The sequence below is a fragment of the Orbicella franksi genome, chromosome 12, assembly GCF_964199315.1.
Source record: "Orbicella franksi chromosome 12, jaOrbFran1.1, whole genome shotgun sequence".
Classification (NCBI taxonomy): domain Eukaryota; kingdom Metazoa; phylum Cnidaria; class Anthozoa; order Scleractinia; family Merulinidae; genus Orbicella; species Orbicella franksi.
The window spans coordinates 11,782,434-11,808,135 of record NC_138156.1 but is presented as its reverse complement, the minus strand read 5'-3'; the positions used below and the strand labels follow the sequence as shown (position 1 = coordinate 11,808,135).

At 41.3% G+C, this 25,702-nt stretch overlaps 3 protein-coding genes across 3 annotated transcripts in view; 2 read left to right on the top strand and 1 right to left on the bottom strand.

Annotated features, from left to right (window-relative positions):
* Positions 1-521: 521 nt before the first annotated feature.
* On the top strand, positions 522-3,343 carry LOC145462218 (regulating synaptic membrane exocytosis protein 4-like). Its single transcript, XM_081445726.1, has 5 exons — positions 522-613; positions 857-981; positions 1,762-1,869; positions 2,338-2,480; positions 3,203-3,343. The coding sequence occupies exons 1-5, from the start codon at positions 522-524 to the stop codon at positions 3,341-3,343; spliced, it is 609 nt and encodes a 202-aa protein (XP_081301852.1).
* Positions 3,344-4,147: 804 nt separating this feature from the next.
* Positions 4,148-25,702, bottom strand: part of LOC145462633 (uncharacterized) — a 45,459-nt gene continuing 23,904 nt past the window's right edge. The window contains exons 13-19 of the mRNA XM_081446208.1: positions 9,788-9,874; positions 9,241-9,397; positions 8,317-8,468; positions 7,568-7,699; positions 7,049-7,158; positions 6,607-6,791; positions 4,148-4,335 (exon numbers count right to left, since the gene is read on the bottom strand). Coding sequence (XP_081302334.1) covers positions 6,645-6,791; positions 7,049-7,158; positions 7,568-7,699; positions 8,317-8,468; positions 9,241-9,397; positions 9,788-9,874 — 785 coding nt within the window. The 3' untranslated portion in view covers positions 4,148-4,335; positions 6,607-6,644. The remainder of the gene's footprint in view (positions 4,336-6,606; positions 6,792-7,048; positions 7,159-7,567; positions 7,700-8,316; positions 8,469-9,240; positions 9,398-9,787; positions 9,875-25,702) is intronic.
* On the top strand, positions 19,752-24,141 carry LOC145463616 (uncharacterized). Its single transcript, XM_081447381.1, has 2 exons — positions 19,752-20,648; positions 21,115-24,141. Exons 1-2 carry the CDS (start codon positions 20,634-20,636, stop codon positions 24,139-24,141), a joined length of 3,042 nt encoding a protein of 1,013 aa, XP_081303507.1. The 5' UTR covers positions 19,752-20,633.

Genomic DNA, 25,702 nt, shown 5'->3' with positions numbered 1-25,702 from the left:
CGAGACTCTGGCGAAATCCTCGCAAACGTGTGGCAAGAGGAGGGAAACATTGAAGTCCAGAAGCGCTGCTATATCCAAATATGTCCAACTAGATTTTTTGCTGCGTTTTGGAAAAGCTGTTAATCTTCAAAATATGTGAAACTTAGAGTGGAGAAATGTGGAGCTTTTGTAAAAGAAGCAGAGGAACACAACTTGGTCAGTGATATAAAGCGGCACAAACTAAATTCAACACTGTCTTACTTCACTCAAACTGAAGCAGCTTACGACGAAAATACTGAAGTATAATTCCAACAGACATGAACGTATTGAGTTGTGGGCCTAAAGTATCAAACGTTTCGGGAATTTCGGACGCCATTTCCCCGCGCTACATCCGCAAAAACACTCGCAGCATGTACGCGCGTATGCCGCACGGGATGACGCAATTTGTTCTAAAAATAGAAAAATTGTCTGATATCATAGGGACAGCTTCAATACTGGAAATGGTGCGCGCTTACGGTGTCCGTCCCCGATTATGGCTCCTGATGATAGGCGATATTCTGAGAACAACTGAACCACAAAGCTATAGAAATGCATCATCCGAGAATTTAGTTAAGTTAAATATACTCTTCACAGGGTAAAATAACAGGTTAATTGCCCTGTAGATGAGAAGATGAGAAACTGGGAACTCTGTATTTGGAGTATATTGGTGAATTAACCTCAGTAAATGAACGAACGAACGATTTAATGGACGAAACTTTCTTTCAGTAGGGTGCATAGATACAGTCAAAGACTGCAGGCTCCCTTATGGCCCTATAATATCAATATGTCAATCTGAACTAATCTCAAAATCAAACGATGTGTTTCATTCCAATCTCAGGTATTCTAAAGCTTTAAGTCGCTCGCCAAGCTTGAAATCGTCAGAGAGACTTTCCTTGTTTGGCGAAGATCCTGCAAAGGGTGTCACCGGACCAGGCCAGTTGAGAAAAGGAAGTTTATACCTAGGTAATGGTAAAACGATAGCGTGAATCTAATTCGGAGCAAATTGGATCTCTTTCACCAGCGCGGAATTTTCTCGATTAGTTTTCAGACCACCAAAGCTGTTACTAGTGCTTTGTGGGAAGAGAGTGGATTGATTGTACTCGACCACTGTGTGAAAGCGCCGAGGAGTCCTTGGCGTCCTGGCTGTGTTTCACGGGTCCAACTACCAAAAAAAACAGAAAAAAAAAAACAGTAAATATAAGATTGGATATTCCCTTTCGTTTTCTAGTTTCTTCAGATCGGGGAGGGAAGATTTTGAGGCCTACCTAACTTTAAACGTAACTCCACATTTGGTGACTTTTCATTTAATTTGATGTGGAAAAAATCTAGTGCGACATGTGATAGGCCGAGGAACATAACATTCCCATGCCAACCGTCTTTTAACGGGGTTGTATTTTTTTTATTTTTATTTTTTTTCATTTTCTGGTCCTAACTTTTACTTTTTTTTTTTTTAAGATAATTTTAGTTTCTTTTTACGTTTTTACCATTATGAGCCAGTTTGGGTGATTTTCTGACTTTTATTGAAAATCCTGAAATCCAGAATGGCTATCCATCCTTGCGGCTGTTTAAAAGTATTGACATCATTTCTGCGTCTTGGGCATCTTACAAATCCTTCAAGTTTCATGGTCATGTACAGCTTTTTAAAATACTCTACGTACGAGTAGTTCACGTGATCTTGAAAGGCGAAGTAAAATAGAGCAAAATACACTTTGATAAAATGCATGATAATCTGATTTCTTGAAGGTCAGGAAATTGGCTACCTTCGAATTGGTCTGTTAGCAATCCGAGGAACTCTTGAAGTGGAGATCATACGAGGTATCATTCTGCTTCTCCCAGGCGACCATCCACCAGGTAAGATAACCATACAAATTCTCCTTAATGACTTGCTTACATTTGTTGTAGTATTAGTTTGGAGAATTTTAAAACTTTCGCCTTCATGGTGACTGTGCATTGCTTTTATGAGAAGGGCGCTAAATTTTTCAACGATCATTGTGAAGATTGCAGACGTAAACCAGAAACCACATTAAATAATTTTCGTTTTTTGCTAATATTTGACAAGTAGATTCCATGTTACCGTGCGTCTGTCTGTTCAGTAATAGATCACAGATGGTAAGAACAAAAAAGTGGCACACGAGGCGATGGCCGAGTGTGTCACTGATCTTCTTACCCCTTTTTGTGCTCTTAACTGGGAACAGACGAGACGGCAACATAAAATCTAATTGTTTTATACAACAAAAAAAGTCAATGACGTCATCTATGGGTCTGTCCTCCAATAGATCATAAGTAAGATAATTTGACATGTTATATAATTTTGTACAGATACCTATGTGAAGACATATCTGATCAAGGAACATATCAGGCTTCTCAAGCGAAAGACGTCTATCACTCGTCAGAGTGTCAATCCAGTTTATAATTGTAAAATTAAATATCCTGGGGACGATCTCCACAACAAGGAGTTGTTGGTGAGACTTTTTTAATTTCACTTAATGTTTAATTATTTTCTTGCTTACTTCTTTTTGCTTTCTTTCTTTCCTTCTTTCCTTCCTTCCTTCTTTCTTTCTTTACTCCCTCACTCCGCTCTTCCCTCTTCCCCGCCCCCTCCTCATAATAAAAAATAATAATAATCTTTATTGAGGAAACTTTTTCACGTACATGTGGTTTTCGAAAAGGACCTCAAAGATTAATACTAATTAATAGAACTCCTCCACGGTGGTGAGTGCAGGATCGGAGGGGTACTCAACAAAGGTTATCAGGGGATGCTACAGCCTGAGGTCTGAAAATGCCCATTTATGTATCATGTCCGACAGAAAAGGTAATTCTGTCAATGTGACTCTCCAAAAGATGCAATCCCTTTCACATTCTCACAGTAAACAAACTGCGCACCTTTTCTCCACCCTCGGATCAATTATAAAGTGTAGGATGACTTACTTACTTTTTATGTACATGACAGTTTTACTTACTTATCGTTAAGCTTCAGAAATTGCCACGCTGATATACACTTTCAGCCCAAAAGGGCTTGAAGGTACAACTGTACCCCCTTCGTGTGAATCCTCTCTACAAAGTCAGTTGTGTGAGTAGCCACCCTCTGGTTCCTTCCCCTCCTTCCTAGTTTACTTGCTACTTTTCTGCCTTGCTTTCAATTTGCTCTTCTTTTAACTGTTTACAAACAATTGTATTTCCCCAGGTGAGCATATGGTGCAAGCAGGGCATATTTGGTCGCAAAGTGCTGCTTGGAGAAGTCCGCATTGCCTTAGGAGCTCTTAACCTCAGTGTTAAGCAAGTGTCTTGGTATAAGTTATTTATTGACTCCCAGCTGAGTGAATGATGGTTGATTTGTCGAGAACCAAAACCAATCCTTTGGAGATTTTATTTTCAGTTAGCCTTTAGTAACTGGCCCAAAGGGTGGCAAATAGTTTTGTTTCCCCAAATCCTTAATCCTTTCCAGAGCGAAGAAAAGGGGTTCATTGATGTCAGATGACAACGATAATTATTTCATTTTAATTTATACATTTATGACTAAACCTTCCAAGCTTTCGAATCTGCATCGCGATATTCTTCTTTGGGTTTAATGTTTCTCTTTATAAATATAATAAATGTATATTTTTTAATATCAACTGTCAACTTCCAAAATAAGTAAACTTATCTGCTCTCTAGCTAGACGCTCTTCCTCATTTGTTGTTTTAACTCACGGCCTGAGCACGTGCAAGACAGTGGGCCATATAGGTCGGGTTTATAGGTCGACTCGTTAAACGCTTTTGAGGCGCGTCACGTGAAACCAATAGAAAAACTAAATTTCAATTGCTAGTATAACAAAATTCATTTATTGATTTATTAATTGTCTATTTATTCAACACTCCAAAAGGATAAGCATGGAGAAACTTCTCAGCACTAGTACAAAGCCTAGCTTAGAATTGTTCGACTGAGCGACTCACTGAAACAAAAACTATTTGTCATATGGTTATCAACATCTTGGGAACTCGCTTCCACAGTACGTTTCTAAAAAACGCAAAATTCGTTCCGATATTACGCCTATCAAAACTAGCCCCTCTTCAGTTTTGATCGAAAACAAGCCGCAGAGCTTGTTAGCGGAACTTAACGTCATATCTGGAGTGTAGTCTATTTCCAATTGATTGTTAGTTGTATTCGAAAAATATAGTAAAAGCAAACACAGAGAGATATCGTCAAGTGACTCGTTTTATTTCTGTTGGTAGATAACTTTCAACAGGACAAGTGTACTAAACAGGGTGTAATTATAATATAACATGCAGTCATCAGTTTTTTGGGCTGTTACTTGAACCTCCATGATTACGGAAATATCTACAAGGATATAAATAAATAAAAATCGGTTACAATAACTGTTATAAACAAACGCCTTTGCAAAAACAGAATCATATAGAAAGGCGTTGTAGCGTTTTAACAACTGAACAAGCACATGCACAGTTATGTCCAGCCTTGTAAACCCTAAGAGATTTCCCCTTTAAGGTTACAGTATACCTTCAGATCGGCAATTTTCTTCAAATTTGGATTTTTGGTTCAAAGTAATGGTCGAAGAGTAATCTCTAATTTCCGAAAACAAAATTGAAAGGAAAACTTAATATTGGCGGAGAAATGGAGGTTTTACGTTATGGCCGGAAGTAAAAGTTCCCTCTTGACTGACAGCCCTATAACGTGTACGCAATCAACCGAGACTACTTTCGCGGGAATATTACCTATATGGATACCACGAATTGGCTGGCTACTCCGTTAATCAGCATTGTTAATCCAAGCATTTTTCGTCTTAGGTGTAATTCTATTAAGTTATAAGTAAACATGGACCCAGGAAAACTCTGTATACCAGTTCGAAAAAGCGAATGAAAACACATCAGTGAGTTAAGAAGCGAAAGTTGGCCTTGCGGATGAAACTATAGCTATCGTATCAAGCGGGCAGAAAGATCGAGTCAAGAGAAGAGAAAGGTTCTGTAAACATTTGGGAACTCGACAGCGATAACAGCGACGTTTACAGTGACTCTTTTGTTGAGTCCGATACCGTTGAATCGTCCAACTCATTGAGATCCATTGGAATATTATCCATGCACATTTGCTCCGCCGCGCTTTCTTTTGCTCAGTTTGTTTTCGTCGCAAAGCTACTCTAACGTTCGTATCCTTTTTAGTCTTCCCAATTTTGCTAGACCAGCTTCAAGAAAAACCGAGCTACAGAAAAATTATCTCTCTGCCTTGAGCGCATTGCGAAACACAAGGGTTTTTTGGAGATTCATGCGTAAATTTCACCGCGAGTTAATGGTAGTAAATTTTCCAAGCGCTGATTGGTTCAGTGATCGGAGAACCCAGTTGAAGGCGTCTGTGGGCGGAGTTTGTTTGCGCAGCAAGAGATTTTTCGTAGCGCTGTTTTCTCGAGTAAATTTTTTCGCTTGAAGCAGACACTTTAAAGAGTTACAACTCAAAGGGGATTTGTTTGATTGCCCTCAAATTTAGACAGTAGCTAGATTAATATATAAAAAACAAAAACCTGTCTGCGAATTGTTTATTTGAAATATTTTTTATCCGAGACCAATTTTTGTACGATAACTTCACATTTTTTAAACCCTATTTCGAAAATGTTCTGTAACTTTTTACTGCAATTGAACATGGCAAAACGCAGACACGCTTTTTTAGCGCTTTTTGTCCTGAAACCGAGGAAAAAAATAAATTGGCGAAAAACAAAATTCGCTTTGACTTGTAGCTTCCAAAAGGTGATTAGGACGCTCGCATTTAGTGGCCATGAAAAAATCGGAAGTTCATTTTATTTCAGAATTTTTGGTAATTTTTTGATAGCCGGCCCTATAAGCTTTAATTTGATATAGGGGTTTAGGTATCTACAGCTTAAACCGGACGCGCTACATCGCTTGGACGCGAGACACCCCTGAAGGTATACGGTAACCTCAAGCGATAAGGCCATTTCCCATGACATGAGAACATAAACATAGGAGTGTATTGGGTGAAATACAGCTGCTTGCCGTCACACACACACAGATACAAAATAAAACTGTAAAGTATTCGACGACTCAGTGGTATTCTGGAAAACGTATGAACTATACAGCTATGTGCGTATTTGCATTCTAGAAGGCAATTTGCCAAAGCGTTTATTTAAGGAGGTTAGCATTGCGCTAAGCTAGTATAACCGTGATTCCATAAAGTCCTGTCGTTAATTCTATCTTTGGATGAGTTTTTTTTTCATTCAGAGCTGTATATTTAGGTAAACGGTTTACTGGGATTGAAATCACGTGGTTAATTTGAAATGGCAATATAACGGGTTTCTTGGAGCAAAGTAATGTATTGCGGAGTTTTCTGAATTAAATTAACTAACCTTGCTGCCATTTTGTAATTTTCTGCGTGAAGCTATCGCTATATCATTGTTACAATTGTTCCTCATATATAGTTTTATCCAGAACGTAAAAAGTTATGTTCGACAAATGAGTCGATTTTGCTACCTACAGTTGAACCCCTATTAAACGGCCAACCTCGGGGAAATGGTTTAATAGGTGACCGCTTAATAGGGGTTCGACTGTATTTATCAGAAGGCATACATATTGGAACTTAAATTAAACCTACCTTAACCGACGAGTCTGCCTTCTGAGTATACGCCTTCTTTACACGTTGCAACCGTAGACTCTTATCTTCATGCAGACGTGTGTAGAGGTCCATGACTTTGGTCTGAAGCGTAAGAAACCAGTGGTGATCGGATACTTCAACCAGTGTGTCTCTAAAGTGAATCGATCTGAATTCCCTGTAAAGATCTGTAAAGGCATACATCAAGTGAGTGACCGAGCGAGAGGGTGAAATAGTGATAGACAGAGACAGATAGGCAGAGAGACAGACAAACAGAAATAGTGAAGGACGATTGACTGACTGACTGACTGACTACTTGACTACCTGATTACCCTACTGAATGAAGTGACTTACAGACTGACTGACTGACTGAATGACTGACTGCTGACCGACGGACAATGAAGAAGACAGCCAGAAAATTTAAGGGTTGATAAAATCACAGTACCTTATCATGACCATCTTCCTGGTAGGGCTCCCAGGATTCTCCTTCCTCACTCCACTCAAGAGTGTACATGGTTACCCAGTTGTCCCTATCAGCACCCTGAGTGCCGACACCTTGAGATGCAAACAAGAAAGACTTACGCTCATGTCCAGGTCAACATGAATTCTCAATATACATATAAAACTTTAAAATAGTTACTATACTGATTCATCAAGAACTGATTATTGGAGGTTTTCTGTGTAATGCTTCTTGGAAATCAAATTGATAAAATTCTGGTACAGAGTTGACGCTTACAATTGCGTGGCTATATCCAGAGATGTGGGGTTCTTCTTGCACTTTCAACTATCGTTAACATTACATGTACATTTGATAAGACGCAAATTGCAATATTTAACATAACCAGAAATTTAACTTGCAGTGCACTTTGGCTGTGATCCACAAACTGATACTCTAATATATATAGATACCTGTCGAAAAATCCCATCTTTCTATTTCCCCATGAGGGTAAAATCCCCTGTTCACCTGAAATTTTTCTTTCACCACCCAAATCCAAAGTTATCCACTGAAATTCATCAGAATCTCCCGCACACCAAGCCTGTCCACTGACCTGACCGCTACTGACTTCTGCCTTGAAACTGAGCTCCGAAGAACATGCTGAAAAACAGACGCACTGTTGAAGAATGTTTTTATTGAGTGTTGCAACCATATCTACCCTTTTGTATCAGGCACCCAGGTCGCTCTCGAGGCACTGTTTGTTTTGTAATTCGACGCAATTTTAAAACGTTCAACGTACTTACAGCCATGCAAGCATAATCTCCGTCTTTGGGGTGGGGGGAGTCCTAACCCAAAGGGAACGAATTTATGTTCACTCGCTGCAACGAACTTGAACATGACTAAGAAATGGAAATAACGGTCCTAAATGCATCAAGTCTACGTCCTTGAACATTCTTGAATTCTTTAGATCTACGTATCGTTTTTTTTGTTCCTTGCCTCTTGCTTGACAGTCCACAGACATTTATCTATTTTCTACGAGTTATTTTTTCTTCTTTTGCTTGCTATCTCGACGAACTCAAGACAAAATATAGGGTTTGTTGACAGACTAGCTCCTTTCCAGCTAGAATACTGTAGAGCTCCAAATTCCACATTCGAGACTTGAATACCTTACGTGTACATGCTTTAGTGATCTTAAATATTTCAGGAATATATTCAAATTTGGCGTGCGCCTTGAATAGTCTTAGGAAATATTCTCCAAGAGATCTGTTATTGCTTACCTGGAAGGTCTTCTATGCGATAAACGGCATTGGTTTTTGTCTTGCCGACCCCTTCATAACAAGCTTCGGAAGGCCCATCTCTTGCAAACGTTTCGCCTGCGTCAGGTCCACTCCAACACTCGCCGTAAAACTGCACCCCGAAATATTCCAGTCTACGAACACAGTCAAATACAACAGTATGGTTTCTGCATACACAAACTACAATCGCTTACAGCAAAGGTCACAACCAAAGGCTTACCGAAAATATCTAACCTGGCGAAATAGCACAGGGCGAGTAATAGTACCATTAAAAGTCCATCTGTAAGAACTTAGATTTTCCCATATTGGCCTAAGAATGTTCCGGTATATTTTTACCGTGTCCACAAAACCGACCCATTTTTTCGCGGAGAGGAACTCTCTATATACATCCTATTAGTTGCTACAGCTTTTGTGTGCTCCTCTTATATTAATGTTTTGCATAGTATTCACATATAAATTTAACTATTTTAGACTTCCTTCGATTCATAGCATAGAAATGGCGTTTTTCCTCTATTTTTTTCTTCTTGTGTGTGCATTTGTGCTTCAGTTTTCTTGCTGACCTGTACTTTATTTCTATTTAATGCTGATGTTTCCTGGCTGCCTGGCTCTGCTAGCCCCTATGGTTAGTCCAGGCAGCTAGTACTCGAATTTTTACTTTTCATATTTTCATTGAACATTGTAATTTTTCTTAGCAAGAGTGAGTACAAATAAAGATTGATTGATTGATTGATTGATTGATTGATTGATAGCTTACTAGCACGAACACGGAAAATGATTATAATATCTTTGGTGACTGCAGTGTTTTTTTTTTCTTTTTTACGTTTTCCTATCTAGGTTGAAATACGTGACGCAAATTAAGGTTCCCAGCAAGGTAAAAGATAAACCTTAAAACTCAAGAAAACCGACCTTTTGTTCTTTGCCACATTTGCGCATGCTTGTACTGTCTTGCCGAGATTGTACCAATCAATGCCTTTTCTCATGTTTGCGATCAATAGGGGCAATGGACGAGGCTTTTCGCCGGAATCCTGGAAACAGCCAATAAATACATATGTCGCTGGTTGAACTGTGAATCAAGAGAAAAATATCTTAATCATCAGCTCATATAAACCATCTGAAAGCAATGGTCATGGTCACGCCACACAACTACACAGTTTGGCCACAACCCGTGTGTATACTCTCAGCCAATTACCCGTGGAGTGCCAGCCTTATGCATAGATCAGTGTGGTATAGCCATAGTCGTTTACCCCAGAGGCGAACCCAGAGGTTGCTGATACAATACAAATGGAAGCTGTGGCTGGGATTGTAGAAAGTCAAGGCCGTGGTTTTGTGAAGTATATGCCGAGCAATAATTGTGAACGTGTAGAGTATCAGATGATCCTCGGCACCCAAATCAGTGAGAATGATTAATTTGAACTGAGAAAAAAAAAACATATAAATTGACACGCTCACTTACATCCTGTTGTTGGAGCCACTGTCGTGACTACAGGTTTAGTGGTTGGAGCTCGAGTGGTGGGTTTACCTCCCTCTCCACCGCTTAGACCTGTAATTCAAAGAAAGCGAATATTTAATCAGCTGGAGGCATCTAGGAAGAAGAAACTAAACCACAGGAGTGGTCGGAATTAGATACCGCGGATTGCGTCAAAGCCGCTCCTAAGCAACGCAGCTTTCAATTTTGGAATTTTTGATTGAATGTTTAATGAAGAAAAGTATTATTGTTCAACTGACCGGGTCAGTGTGAAAAGACAATGGTCAATGGTGCTATATATGAACCAAATTTAGATTTAAATCTATGATTACTGCTAGCTATTCTTAAACGGCACTTACTTTTACTCTATAAAACAGATTTTAAAAGTATGTTTCCTCTGGAATTTTTTACCATATTAGCATGTCGTTGCAGTGAGATTATTGAGGTAGCTTTATTTTTAATCATTCAGGCTTCTCTCATGACGGGACGCACGGGGCTTCTACTGTAAGTACCGCAGGGAAATGATAAGAAATTTCTTTAGCATTCCTTACATACTCTCACACGGGTTCTTCGTCTTGCGGCCAGGGAAGGCGTCATAATCTGTTTCAGTGACATGTCGATGTTATTAACTAGAAAATAAACCAGAAAGGGCCGATGGAATATGAGACAAGCTTTAAAATGAAATTACGATATTAATAGTGCTTTAAAAGTAAATACTGCGTTCGAGTCATCCCCGATGCTTTCAAATGATGGCGGACTCCACCGACGCCAATAATGTGGAACAAAACAAGGTCATTATATATCGGATCACGTCTAAACACACGTGAAGAAAGACTTGGGCAGGAAAAAAAACGTGAGCGGATAAAACCGGGAAATGCCGATAAATCAAGTAATCCCGCAATGATGAACGAATTACACAACATGAACCTTCCTCTGCTTCTCCTCCTGAACCAAGTTCAGATCTACGAACTGAACTTAAAGATACCAAAGTGCCTACGAATGCTTGTTGAGCGCGGCGAGCAGACGTAAATGTCTTGTTTACCCAATGAAAGCCATCACAATAAACTCTGAGCTTGCATCGAGATGCTAGTCTGGACGTAAAGGAGCGTTTCATTAATCAATCTAAAACAGATCTTAAGGAATAAAAACCCAGATGATCGAGAATACTTGTCTGAGTATGTCGTTGGCAGTGGGAGCCACGTGCAGTATTATCATGTTCAGCAACTGAAGTTATTGTGTAGAATATATCGCACAATTACACAGCCGAGGGCAAAAAAAAAAAAAAAAAAAAAAAAAACGCGAGGAAAAACTTAGTACATGGAGCTAAGATAGATTGTCAGTACTTTAGGTGACCATGCACGGCTGCCAATGGCTTGGCCAATGGCTCGTACACGCAACGAATCGTAAAAGTCCGTAAGTAACGACCTCCGAAAGAAGTGAGCCCACCCCCCCCCCCCCATGCCCCGAAAATAGAGGAACTAGGGTTGAATAGTATCATTATTTTTTCAATCAATAACCTGAATAACGTACGATAGACTGATGACGATTCAACTAGGGAAGGTATAGTTTATTCAAGGAGGTGTCATGAAGCGCCCTGGTAAAACAAACCCCGCACCATTTTCATCAAGTAACAAGAAGGTACTAAGAGGACCCTTTCTTCCAATTAAAATTACTAAAATCGACAACTTTGCATGATTTTTAACAGGAACGCATTAAAAAAAAAAACGTTTAATTATATTGAAATTAAAAACTTGACCATAGCAGTTAAATATTTATAAAGCAGACTAACGTAGCAGTGTATCATAAACAGTGAAGATAGTTTAAGGTATCTTACATCACGGTCTTCATTTAAAGTGCCCACCCATGTGCCAGCAATGTAAATTTGAACTGAAACGAAGAATTTCTACACGATTTATAAGAACTCAGTATTTTTACGAGTTACACCCACAGCCTTAGAGAAATACAGCCCTGTTCTTATAAAATTAAAATAAAAGAAAAAAAAATATATATATATATCAACCTTCTTTTCTCTCGTAAGTTCTCGCGCGTTTAGAGATACGCCACACTCGCGTTTTAGGTGCGGGAATCCCAACCAATGCTTACCTAACATTTTAAAGATGCTACTTTTAGCCCTTCCCCAAATCTACACACGTGTATTTCACTTGTGGAAGTCTATCGATTTGGACAGTGCTTGGGTGAGAGATTCTCGCCCATATCAACTTTCTTTTCTCTCGTACGTTCTCGCACGTTTAGAGATGCGCCAGACTCACGTTTTATGTGCGGTAATCCTAACCAATGCTTACCTAACTTTTTAGAGATGCTAGTTTTGGCCCCCTCAAAAATCAGCACACGTGTATTTCACTTGTGGAATTCTGTCGATTTGGTTAGTGCTTGGGTGAGATTCTCGCCCAAATCAACTATCTTTTCTCTCGTAAGTTCTCGCGCGTTTAGAGATGCGCCACACTCGCGTTTTAGGTGCGGGAATCCCAAGCAATGCTTACCTTACTTTTTAAAGATGCTACTTTTAGCCCTCCCCCAGATCTACACACGTGTATTTCACTTGTGGAAGTCTGTCGCTTTCGACAATGCCTGGATTAAAGATTCTCCCCCATTTATATCTTTTTTTCGCTCGTGTGTTCTCGTGCGTTTAGCGATGCGGCAAACTCTTGTTTTTGGTTTGGGGATCCCAAACTATGCTTACGGGGCTCTTTAAAAATGCTAGTTTGTGTAGATTTCGGGAAGGGCTAAAAGTAGCATCTTTAAAAAGTTAGGTAAGCATTGGTTGGCATTCCCGCACCTAAAACGCGAGTGTGGCGCATCTCTAGACGCGCGACAACTTACGAGAAAAAAAAGATAGTTGCGAGGGGCGAGAATCTGAACCCAAACACTGCCCAAATCGATAGACTTCCAGAAGTAAAACACACGTGTGAAGATTTGAAGCAGGGCAAAAAAAAAGGCCTTTTTAAAAAGTTAAGTAAGCATTGGTTGGGATCCCCGCACCTAAAACGCGAGTGTGCCGCATCTCTAAACCCACGAGAACTTACGACAAAAAAAGTTAATATGAGCGAGATCTCCAACCCAAACACTGTCCAAATCGATAGACTACCAGAACTAAAACACATTTGTGTAAATTTGGGAGAGGGCTAAAAATAGCATCTTTAAAAAGTTAGGTAAGCATTGATTGGGATCCCCGCAGTTAAAACGCGAGTGTGGCGCAGCTCTAAACGCCCGAGAACTTACGAGAAAAAAAAAAGTTAATCTGAGCGAGAATCTCCAACCTAAACACTTCTAAATCGATAGACCTCCAGAAGTGAAACACACGTGTAAAGATTTGAGAAAGAGCCAAATCTAGCATCTTCAAAAAGACCAGTAAGCATAGTTTGATGAGCCGACATATGAATGGGCGGAAATGTCCAGCCCAAGCATTATCCAAAGCGACAGACTGCCAAAAGTGAAATACACGTAAGTAGATTTAGGAAAGGGCCAAATCTAGCATCTTTAAAAAGTCCAGTAAGCATAGTTTGAGATCACGACACCAAAACTACGACTCTGGCGCATCTCTAAACGCGCGAGACCTTACTAGAGAAAACAAAGTTGATATTGGCAAAAATCTTTTACCCAAGCAATGTCCAAATTGATAGACTTCAACAAGTGAAATACACGTGTGCAGATTTGGAGGAGGGCTATTGCATCAGTCAATTCTAGCAGTGCCCATCCGCCCCGGGCAACCGTGGGGCATTTGCTCACGTTGTCAGTCCCGGGGGTGGGGCATCCGCAATTTTATCGCGGCCCGGGGGCTGGACATTTGCATACCCCGGGGCGACCCCCGGGCATTCGACACAAGTGTTTTGGAAAGTGCCATGGATGAGTTCATCGGGAAAGGCGAGGCATTTGTTGAACAATGGCTTGTTCGTCAGGGACTAGAGAAACTTGCAGATGTTTTGAAGGGTATGTTTTCTCAATTTTAGATATTTCTTCATTACTTGTAAGCATACAACTATAAGCAACAAGGTGAACTATATTTTGTTTTATATCACAAGACAATCACTGACGTGAACACGACTATTTTGCATTTCGCATTCAAAACTAGCCTAGCATTTTTTAAATTCATGAAAGTAGAGTTAAAATACTTAAGGTTTGCGAATTCAAATGATGCGATCTTCAAGACAGATCTTGCGAGCTTAAAATGCAATGCATCATCATTTAAAATGTCTTGATTCTTCACAGAAAAAGTAGCCTGCGAATACAGGCGCCTATCATTGCTCGCGGCTGGGGGCACGTCCACCGCAATCCCAGCTATCCTCTAGCAAGCTATTGAAAACAAATATAACGAAATAAATATAATCAGAATCAACTAACACGTACTGTTGTCCTTGAAATCTTACCGTTTTATTAACTGATCAATTAAAAAACTGCAGAGGTGTTGGAAGGTGACGATCCCGGGGGCGGGGCATTTGCCCACTTTCTTTGTCCCCACCCCGGGGCATTTAGACAGATTATGTGTCCCCACCCCGGGGAATTTGCCCATTTTTTTAAAAAAATGCTAATGTCCGGGGGTGAGCCCGGGGGGGGGGGGGATGGGCACTGCTGGAATTGACTGATACATAAAAGTACCATAGTAGTATAGGACGCTCATATGACCGGTAACCAATCAGGAGCCGAGAAAGACAATAGGCTATTGTTTCGAGAACAATGGACGCTATTGTTTTCCAAATCTAAGATGGCGCTATTTATTTTCAGCCAATCAGGAGCCGAATTAAGAATTCAAGATGGCGGCGCCCGCGAAAGTCGGCCATGTTGGAAAACAGCCCACCAGCCTCGACGGAGGACTGGGATCGGTCTCACGGATTTCCATGACGACACAAATCACGCCAGAGTCACGCAAAAAAATGTCATGCAACTTCAAAATCGATACTTACAGTGTCCTGTGGTCCTAAACGACAGAGGTCTGTCCGGCAAGTGGCCATGATGAAGACTGAGAGACTTGGGTCCGAGGTCTGCCTATAGGGAGGCTATTCCAAAGCATCATGGGACGATGACCTCATTGGGAACCAATCAGAATGAATTAAAGTACTCACAGTAGTTGGCTTCCCCAGTCCCCCTCTCTTAAGGAGAGCACTAAACCAAACATCACACAATGTCAATTGTCACGAACTTTAATAACAAATCTTTTGCGCTAACATTAAAAGATATGACGTCATTGCCATGTTGATCGAGTAAAAAGACCGGTTTCTATCGTCATCGCACAATGTTTCAAATGAACTTTAATGTCCAAAACGTTTGCGCTAAAATTACAGAAAGCTGGTCATTGTGTCTCAAATCAGATAACACTATGAAAGAAATGCAACAGAAATAATTTGATCTAGCGTAAATGCAATCTTTGACGAGTAGCGAATAATAAGCGAAGACAAAAATATATAGGCTAAAAGGTGAGAAGAAAAAAGACCATTGAAATGCTTCAAGTGAAAATGAATTGCTAATGGCAGTTTGCAATAAAATCTAAACTCCTTGATCTCGACTGTTCCCATGAGAAAAGCATCATTCAAAGGAATCTTGAACAAACAAAAGGCATTTTGGGTGACCATTGAAGAATTAACATAATTAGTCAGAGATGAAACATGGAATAAATTAAAACCGAAAAGCACATGTTTAGAAGCTGAAATCATGATAGACTGTATTTTAACCCTTGAGAATAAAATCAAAGGAATTTCAAACAAACGTTTCGCGCTTGAAGTAAAGATTTAACTTCATTTACAAACACTGCAAATCGCTCCTAATTCAACAATTATAGTTGTCTAAGCGGGTTTCCAATAGCGCCAAAATAAATCACTTACATCAAATATAGTCCTCTCCTTCAAAGCGTCACACAACTAGCAATCGCTCAACTCCACAGCCACGAAGACTGAATTTTTTTCTTCTCACCTTTTAGCCTATATATTTTTGTCTTCGCTTATTATTCGCTACTCGTCAAAGATTGCATTTACGCTAGATCAAATTATTTCTGTTGCATTTCTTTCATAGTGTTATCTGATTTGAGACACAATGACCAGCTTTCTGTAATTTTAGCGCAAACGTTTTGGACATTAAAGTTCATTTGAAACATTGTGCGATGACGATAGAAACCGGTCTTTTTACTCGATCAACATGGCAATGACGTCATATCTTTTAATGTTAGCGCAAAAGATTTGTTATTAAAGTTCGTGACAATTGACATTGTGTGATGTTTGGTTTAGTGCTCTCCTTAAGAGAGGGGGACTGGAGAAGCCAACCACTGTGAGTACTTTAATTCATTCGGATTGGTTCCCGATGAGGTCATCGTCCCATGATGCTTTGCCACACCCTATATAGGCTAGACTCGGACCCAAGTCTCTCAGTGTAGCCACTTGCCGGACGGACCTCTGTCGTTTAGGATCACAGGACACTGTAAGTATCGATTTTGAAGTTGCCTGACATTTTTTGCGTGACCCTAGCGTGATTTGTGTCGTCATGGAAATCCGTGAGACCGATCCCAGTCCTCCGTCGAGGCTGGTGGGCTGTTTTCCAACATGGCCGACTTTCGCGGGCGCCGCCATCTTGAATTCTTAATTCGGCTCCTGATTGGCTGAAAATAAATAGCGCCCTCTTGGATTTGGAAAACAATAGCGTCCATTGTTCTCGAAACAATAGCCTATTGTCTTTCTTGGCTCCTGATTGGTTACCGGTCATATGAGCGTCCTATACTACTTACCATCTTTAAAAAGTTAGGTAGGCATTGGTTGAGATCCCCGCACCAAAAAGACGAGAGTGTCGCATCCCTAAACGCGCGAGAACATACGGGAAAAAAAAGTTAATATGGGCAAGATTCTCCAACCTAAACAATGTCCAAATCGATAGAATTTACAAGGTAGAAACACGTGTGTAGATTTGAGAAAAGGCCAATTCTAGCATTTTCAGAAAGTCAAGTAAGCATAGTTTGACATGCCGACAGCAAAATCGCGAGTGTAGCGCATCTCTAAACGCGCAAAAACACGATAGAGAAAAAAACTTATAAATGGGCGGAAATCTCCAGCTCAAGCATTGTCCAAAACGAAAAAGAACTAGAAGAAAACTACACGAGTGTAGATTTGGGAAAAGGCAAAACCTAGCACCTTTAAAAAGTCCAATAGGCATAGTTTGAGATCTTGACACCAAAACCGCGAATGTGTCGCATCTCTAAACGCGCGAGAACTTACTAGGAAAAACAAAGTTTATATTGGTAAGAATCTCTTACCCAAGCACTGTCCAAATCCATAAAGCTCCACAAGTAAAACACACGTGTGTGGATTTAAGAGAGGGCTTAAAGTAGCATCTTTAAGTAGTTAGGTAACTATTGGTTGGGATTCCCGCACCTAAAACGCTAATGTGCCGCATCTCTAAATGGACGAGAACTTACGAGAGAAAAGAAAGTTGATATGGGCGAGATTCTCCAATCTAAACACTGTCCAAATTGATGGACTTCCACAAGTAAAATACACGTGTGTAGATTTGAGAAAGGGGCAAAGCTAGCATTTTGAAAAAGGCCAGTAAGCATAGTTTGAGATGCCGAAACCGAAATAGCGAGTGTGCCGCATCTCTAAACGCCCAAAAGCACGCGGAAAAAAAAAAAAAAAACATAAAAAGGCGAGAATCTCCGATCCAAGCTTTGTTCAAAGTGACACACTAGCACAAGTGAAATACACGGGTATAGATTTGAGAAAGCGCCAAATCTAGCATCTTTAAAGAGTCCAATAAGCATACTAGATCCCGACATCGAAATCGCGAGTGTGGCGCATTTCTAAACGCTCAAGAACTTACTAGAAAAAAGAAAGTTGTTGTGGGCGCGAATCTGTCACCCAAGCACTGTTCAAATCGATAGACTTCCACAAGTTGAATACACGTGTCTAGATTTGGGGGAGGGCTAAAAGTAGAAAGTTTAAAAAGCTAGGGAAGCATTGGTTGGAATTCGCGCACCTTAAACAAGAGTGTGCCGTATCTCTAAACTTTGCGAGAACTTACGAGAGAAAAGAAAGTTGATATGTGCGGGAATCTCTAACCCAAACACTGTCCAAATCGATAGACTTTCAGAAGTATAACACATGTGTGTAGATTTGGGGGAGGGCTATAAATAGCATCTTGAAAACTTAGCTAATCATTGGTTTGGATCCTTGCACCTAAAACGCGAGTGTGCCGAATCCCTAAACGTGCGAGAAATTATGAGAGAGAAAAAAGATAATATGTGGGGGAATCTCTAACCAAAACACTATTTAAATCGATAGACTTCCAGAAGTAAAACACATGTGTGTAGATCTGGAGAAGGGCAAGAAATAGCATCTTTAAGACTTGGGTAAGCATTGGTTGGGATCCTCGCGCCTAAACCGCGAGTGTGGTGCATCTCTAAACGTGCGAGAACTTACAAGAGAAAAGAAAGTTGATATGTGCGGGAATCTCTAACCCAAACACTGTCCAAATCGATAGACTTTCAGAAGTATAACACATGTGTGTAGATTTGGGGGAGGGCTATAAATAGCATCTTGAAAACTTAGCTAATCATTGGTTTGGATCCTTGCACCTAAAACGCGAGTGTACCGAATCCCTAAACGTGCGAGAAATTATGAGAGAAAAAAAAGGTAATATGTGGGGGAATCTCTCACCCAAACACTATTTAAGTGTCATTGTCACTAGGGACCAGGCAGGGTCCACGGATCGAGGTCGGCCGATTCCCTCCAAACTCTCAGCAATTTTTCCCTATCAGATAAGATAACGACCGGTGGTATTTTTAGTAAGATAAAATAAATTTCATAGAATTTAGACCACCCCCCTAGTTTTTGGTGCTATTTTGGTCACGTGAGAAGGGAAGTTTGGGTAAACTTCCACGAATGATTTTACGTTTTTCGCATTAGCCTTATTCATTTACACGAACTGTAATACTTCCCAGCCTATAAACAGCTCATATCTCCAACATAAACGAATTTGGCTAAAAATAACTTACTTTGGAGCGCTTCCAAATATCATCACTTCGTGGCTATCGTGGGTAAGAAGAATTTTGGCAATTTTTAAAGCTGGTTTTCTCTAAAGTGCGGCAGTTTATTTCCAGATCAAAAGTATTTCTTATTAGTCTGTCCTAAAGTCTTTCAAAATACGCAAACTCTCATTTGGCAAATTAAAATCCTGTCGCGTGAGCTTTCTCACGACTTTAACCTAATTTCCTAATTTGCATAATTATAGTTTTTCCCGGAAATATTTCACGTTTGACTAATTTGCGACGCATTCCAGGTACTTAAGACTAAGAGCAACACACTTCTTTTTCAGATTAGTACAGTGGCTTTGTATAGTATACTGCACCGGAGCATTTTGTCAAACTCTTTAAAATATTGAGCGGTTCTGATTTTTGGTAGAAGTACACCGTCAGGAAGGATAATTTTCCATTCCTTATCTTATCATCTGCAGACAGCTGTAGTCGATTCTTTACACTGATCCAATTTAGCTGATGTTGCCGTTTGCAATATGAATGTTAGTTTGACTTGCTCGTTCAGTTCTCCTGATTCTGCCTGTAGTTTGGAGGGCACGGGGTCGCAGATTGTACCCCTGTTGGCATGTAAGCTAGACATTACTGCACATCTACTAAGCCTGGGAGTGAGCTCAAGGCAACAGCGAACCGGAGACGAAAACGTTAATGAGGTTGACCTGATCCTGAATGGAGCTGGATACTTTGTTGCAACCGAAGACGAGAAAACATCAATGACAATATGCCCGAGACATAGAAAAAAATTAACTACAGACTGGGCTGGCAGAAAGAGCAACACATGCTCGTATCCAAGTCATCGAGGACCGCGGAAAACTATAATGAAACCGCGCCGCGTAAACGCCACCTTGTCGGACGAAATTTATCAATTTCACCATGCCACAGTTCCCATCGGCTCGGGTAAGTACAAACTGAGTGCAGCCAGACCGCAGCCATAATCCTCAGAATTGCGGGGTGGGCTTGACTGGTAAATACAAACGAAAACTTTATTTCGAAGGTGCGTATTTTACTTTGTGCTTGTTCATATGGTCAGTACATAAATTTTAATTTTTATTGGAATATGCCAAGGGAAGGAAGCCAGACGTAATCCCATGCCATTGTTTTTTGTGTTTGAACGAGCTGTTAGCTTTTAGTCGACTCGTTTAAATAAACAAAGGCATTGCTCGATTCTGTTATATTGTCTCGTATCCTTATAACTTTTTCTGAAAAAGGGAGGGAGGGGGTGGGGCGTTATGGTAGTGCTTCGAGGTGGACTGAAGTGGTAATTTGCTAATCAGGCACCCTGCCTGCAAAATGACTTCAAATGGGAGAGAATGGGGAGGAGGGGAACCAGGAGGGGAACCAGGAGGGGGCCTAGAGGGAATGGGAAGGTGGGTGGGGCTGCAAGGGACGCCCACCGCCCATTATTTCACTCGCCTTCCTTCCTTTGGCTGTCATGAAAGGAAATTACAGCACTTTAATTTGGTGTTGCGTAAGTGCACAAACCAGATTGACAACAACAACAACAACTTTATTTGCACTCAGCTAGAAATTAAATGAACAAAACTAAGTTAAAATAAAAAGAGTACATGGCTGCCCGAAATAACCTTAATGGGTTAATAAGACTGGGCAGCCGTCCTTAGTTAAGCTGGGTACGATGACGATGACCATGATGACGATGGTTACGGTGACGGTAAGGGTGACTCACGTTGATGGTGATCGTGATGGTGATTGTGGTCAGTATTGTTAATCTATTTATCATTATCATTTTTATTGACAGCTGTTTGTTCCAACTGCCGCGGAGCACACTACAAATCCCGTAAGGCTCGCTGTTTCATGTCTGGAGAGCAGGTAAGCTACTGCACATTGCCCATTCATAGCTTAGTAATCAGAGGATTTTTTGATGTGCCCCACAGGTGCCCTGATATCCATAACGACTGGCAACATGAATAAAAGGTATCTTTGTTGGTTTTCCTGTCTTTTCTTCAATAGGTGTCCGTTTTGAATCGTTTAGGCGTGGTCGATTTCCGAGAGGCTTTGGACCTAGTTATAAAGATAGCGGTTTATCCGAGTTTTCCGATCACGCGTCGACAACGGTTTCTGAATGGCAACTTGGTCCCAGTCCTAACTAAGATTCAACCGCTCTTAAATAATGACCAGTGCTTGAAGACACCAACAAGAACAAAAATGCGAGGAAGCCCTTTGGCATCGGCTAGGAAACACATATAGAGTTTCCACAGTAACATGTATTGGAGATCTTTGAGGAATTACTAATAATCTTGTTCATAATTTGCTAATCCGTTTTATTACGCTTCAGGATCCTTACTCAGACACCTTGGGGATTGGAGACGATATCGAGGAGTCTGATTCCGCCACTTTCTCTGTCATTACTGTTTGTGAGGAGAGCATAATGCCAGCCACGGTGTGTGCAGAGGTCTCAAGCACTGGTGAGGGGTCAGAAACAGTCTCTTTGCAGTCCCATTCGTCCCAAGCCTCGATACCAGAAGAAGAGATTAGCATATGGGTTGACGAGATGGAGGAACAAAACAGCAAACGGCAGAAATTAAACGAAGCTGTCCACAGCATCTCAGGTGGCCGGTACAGCCCTGTAATGTCCACCCTGAACACGACCTGGGACGACGTCTCTGACACCCAGCAGCGATATTACATCCGCAAAGCTAAAGAGACTATAGCGACCTCATTGTCTGTCATCACTCCCGGCCAAGAAGAATTGGTTTGGAAGGCGTTACAAACGGAGGCACTTTTGGATCCAAACAGAGACAACCAAGGCAAGCGCAAGCGTTTTGATCCCAACTCTGGTCTTGTCGACATTTTAGTCAAGGCCTATGGACAAGCAGGTCATTGGCAAACAAAGCGGCAGATCCTTTCCCTCTTTGCAGACGACTTTTCAAGAGCTGAGCTTCAAGAGATGATCCCTGGGCTCTCCAAATGGCGCATTGATCAAGCTCGCCAGCATGCAACAGAAGCCGGAAAGGGCCAACCACTCCCCGAAATTTCTAGTTTCCGTACAAGAATTGAGCACGAAAAGGTGGATCATTTCATTGAATATATCTCCAGACCAGAATTTGTCCAGGACGTGGCGTTCGGGACAAAAACTCTCAAGCTTGACTCGGGAGAGAAGATTATCATACCAGCGGTCATAAGGACCGTCATCCCTTCACGCATCATCAGACAATATTTAGACTATTGTAAAGAACAAGAGTTCGAGCCAGCGAGCCAGCGTTCTCTCTACCGAATGATTGAGGTGTGTTCGGCCTCTATGCAGAAATCCCTTCAGGGACTTGACAACACCACTGCAGAGGGTACAGAGGCATTTGACCAGGTATTTTTGATGTTGGAGGGCTTAGCAGATCAGGGCATCAGCGTGACTGCCACTCAGAAATTACTAAAGGATGGAAAAAGGTACTTGAAGAATGATTTCAAGACACATATCGGACGAGGTGAACATTGCGGTGATCACTGCACGGTCCACGCACTAAGTGACAGTAGTGCATGGGAGTTTAGGAGCGAATGTGATCACCAACACTGCTACGAATGTGAGCGCTGTGAGAGTCTGGAAGGAGTACTGAGGGAGGTGGCAGAGATGCAAGACAAAGCGGACATGACAGAAGAGGAGAGGGGTAGGCTGAGGTTTGAGTACACAGATTGTGTGCGCAACATACAGGCTTGGAAGGCTCACTTGCTACGGTCAAGTAACCAGGACGAAGCCAAGCAACATATCCTCCAGAAGTTAGACGAGAACTCGTGTCTTGTCATAATGGACTGGGCCATGAAGTTTCTGCCTGTGCAATACAGAGAACAGATGAGTGATTTTTTTGGCAAGAGGGGAAGAAGCTGGCATATCAGCGCAGTAATCACGAGAACAACAGTGGAGAGCAAGCATGAAGTCGAGTGTTTTGTACACATTTTCAACAACTGCTCCCAAAATAGCTTTGCCGTTCTTTCAATCATAGAGGACTTGCTGCACAAAGTCAAACAGGAGTATCCAGTTGTGACAACAGCCTACCTTCGATCAGATAACGCTGGATGTTACCACAATGGGCATCTGTTGCTAAGTCTTAGAGAATTGGGGGTGAGAACCGGTGTCAGGCCAGTGCGATATGATTTCTCAGAGCCACAGGCTGGTAAGGACATCTGCGATAGGAAGACTGCTGCTATGAAGGCACACATAAAGCGCTGGGTTAACGAGAGGCACGACGTCGTCACTGCTGAGGATATGAAAACAGCACTAGAATTAAATGGTGGTATCAAAGGGTGCAGAGCAGCGGTCGTCGAGGTGGACACGATCAGGGAGAGAAAAAAAGATGGCAAGATACCAGGTATTAGCGTGTTGAACAATTTCCAGTATGAGGAGTGTGGCATCCGTGTGTGGAAAGCGTACGACATCGGCCCTGGACGCCTCATCCCCTATAGTGGTCTTGGAGTTACACCACAAGGAGATACTGGGCTAAGGGTGATAAAGCCATTTGGTCAAGCTACACACAGGGGAAGTGTGGGTGAGAGCGTCAGGAACCAGTCCGAGATCTACTCTTGCCAAGAGACTGGATGCGTCCTCACGTTCAAGACCCAAGCAGAGGCAGACACCCATATGGACACGGGCAAGCACCGTCTTGAGGTGGACTGCGAGTCCATGTATGACCGCGTTAGGAGGAAATGGGCGGGAATTACGACGGGGGTGACGTTTGCTCCGGATGTGCCATCAACCTCATCGCAAGGTGAGGATAGTGGCAGCACTGTCAGAGGATATGACCCTAGACCATTGGGGTGGGCTCTGAAGATAACAAAACGACCCACCAGAATGACTGATAACGTCAAGGCCTTCTTGATGAAGAAATTTGAAGAGGGTGCAAGAACTGGAAACAAGGCCGATCCTGTGCAGGTAGCGAGGGAGATGAAGACCCTCAGAAATGAAGACGGAGAGCTCACGTTTAAGCCCGAAGAGTGGAGGACTGCGCAGCAAATCAGCAGCCTGTTTTCACGTCAGACAGCGGCGCTGCGTCATAGGGGTATTGATGCGGAGGAAATCCCTGAGGAAGACATCGAGGCCGCAGAGTCGGAAATGGCCCTTGACACCCTTAGAAGTTTGGTGATGGATGATATGGGTAAACCAAGCCATCCAATCATCGTGGGTGATAGCAATATCTGCGAACTTGTAAAGAACAAGAACCTTGACTCACTCAAACTGGCAGTTCTGAAAGAAATCTGCAATCAGCTACACTTGACGACAAGTGGACCGCTGTCAAGAAAAAAGACTTTCGTCGAGGCCATTGAAAATTTTCTGAGAGTTGCGCATGTTTTCAAAAATAACGTCACATGGTTTTAGTAGGGAGGATCTCATTGCTTCAACCCCCATCTTCTCTATTGGGGCCTTTTAGATAAGTGCAGGGACCCTTACATAACAGGGTTTATAAATACTTGTAAAATTGTAAACAATATAAGACTGAAAACTGAATGAATGCTATGGTAAACACAGTAAAACGAAAACTGCAAGGATTTTTACGCATTGCTAAACGCCAGCTGTCCGTTGCCATACTTAAATGCTATCATGGATAAAACCAATCCGGGTTTTCTTCATCGACGAAAAAGCTGTGCTTAAAGAAATAGGACGAAGATTTCAGCAGCAATAAACACGGATTGCTCAGCTTTAGTAACGTTTTGTCACTTTCCCAGCCAGGAATCTATTACGTAACAGTGTATTAAGTTTCGACTCACTAATTTGCACAGCCATGTTACTTAATGTTCGAATTACATTTCCTCTTCCACCGAATTGACTGTCATTTCGGCAACTTGTTTACCTCCCATCACATGTAGTGAAAAAATAACTCTGGAAGTCTCCAAAACTGTTCACTAACTTACAAAACACAATCTTGAGTCTGTCTGGCATACTAATTTGCATGTCCGTGGTTATTAAAATGACAGAATTCGATTCGCGAACTGTCATGTTCCTTGTGGACTGTCAACGTCTGCAAGATCGAAACAACAATAGTTTCAAAAACAAGAACTTAAAGAAAATTTGTTTCATTAGGTGTAGGGTCATCATCGCTTGTATGTAATATCAACAAATACGCGAAGTTTTCCGGGGAAAAATCGACAACATGCAAATTAGTCAAATTTGAAGAAAGCTTACGGGAGGGGATTTTGACCCACCAAATGACAAAATACGCGGTTGAAGTATAGCCACTTATCTGAAAAAGTTATATTTTTCTCTTAGTCATAGTAAAAAAGCCAATAAACGCCTCTAACATGTCGCAAATCTAGAGGAAATTTTTCCCGGAAAAACTACAATTATGCAAATTAGGAAATTAGGTTAAAGTCGCGAGAGAGCTTACGCGACAGGATTTTAACTTGCCAAATGAGAGTTTGCGTATTTGTAAAGACTCTAAGACAGACTAATAAAAACTAGTTTTGATCTGGAAATAAACTGCCGCACTTTAGAGAAAACCAGCTTTGAAAATTGCCAAAATTCTTCTTATTTACGATAGCCTCTAAGTGATGATATTTGGAACCACTCCAAAGTAAGTTATTTTTAACCAAATTCGTTTATATTGGAGACATGAGCTGTTTATAGGCTGGGAAGTATGTACAGTTCGTATAAATGAATAAGGCTAATGCGAAAAACGTAAAATCATTCATGGAAGTTTACCCAAATTTCCCGTCTCACGTGGCCAAAATAGCACCAAAAACTAGGGGGGTGGTCTAAATTCTATGAAATTTATTTTATCTTACTAAAAATACCACCGGTCGTTATCTTATCTGATAGAGGAAAAATGCTGAAAGTTTGGACGGAATCGGCCGACCTCGATCCGTGGACCCTGCCTGGTCCTTACTGACAATGACACTTAAATCGATAGACTTCCAGAAGTAAAACACATGTGTGTAGATCT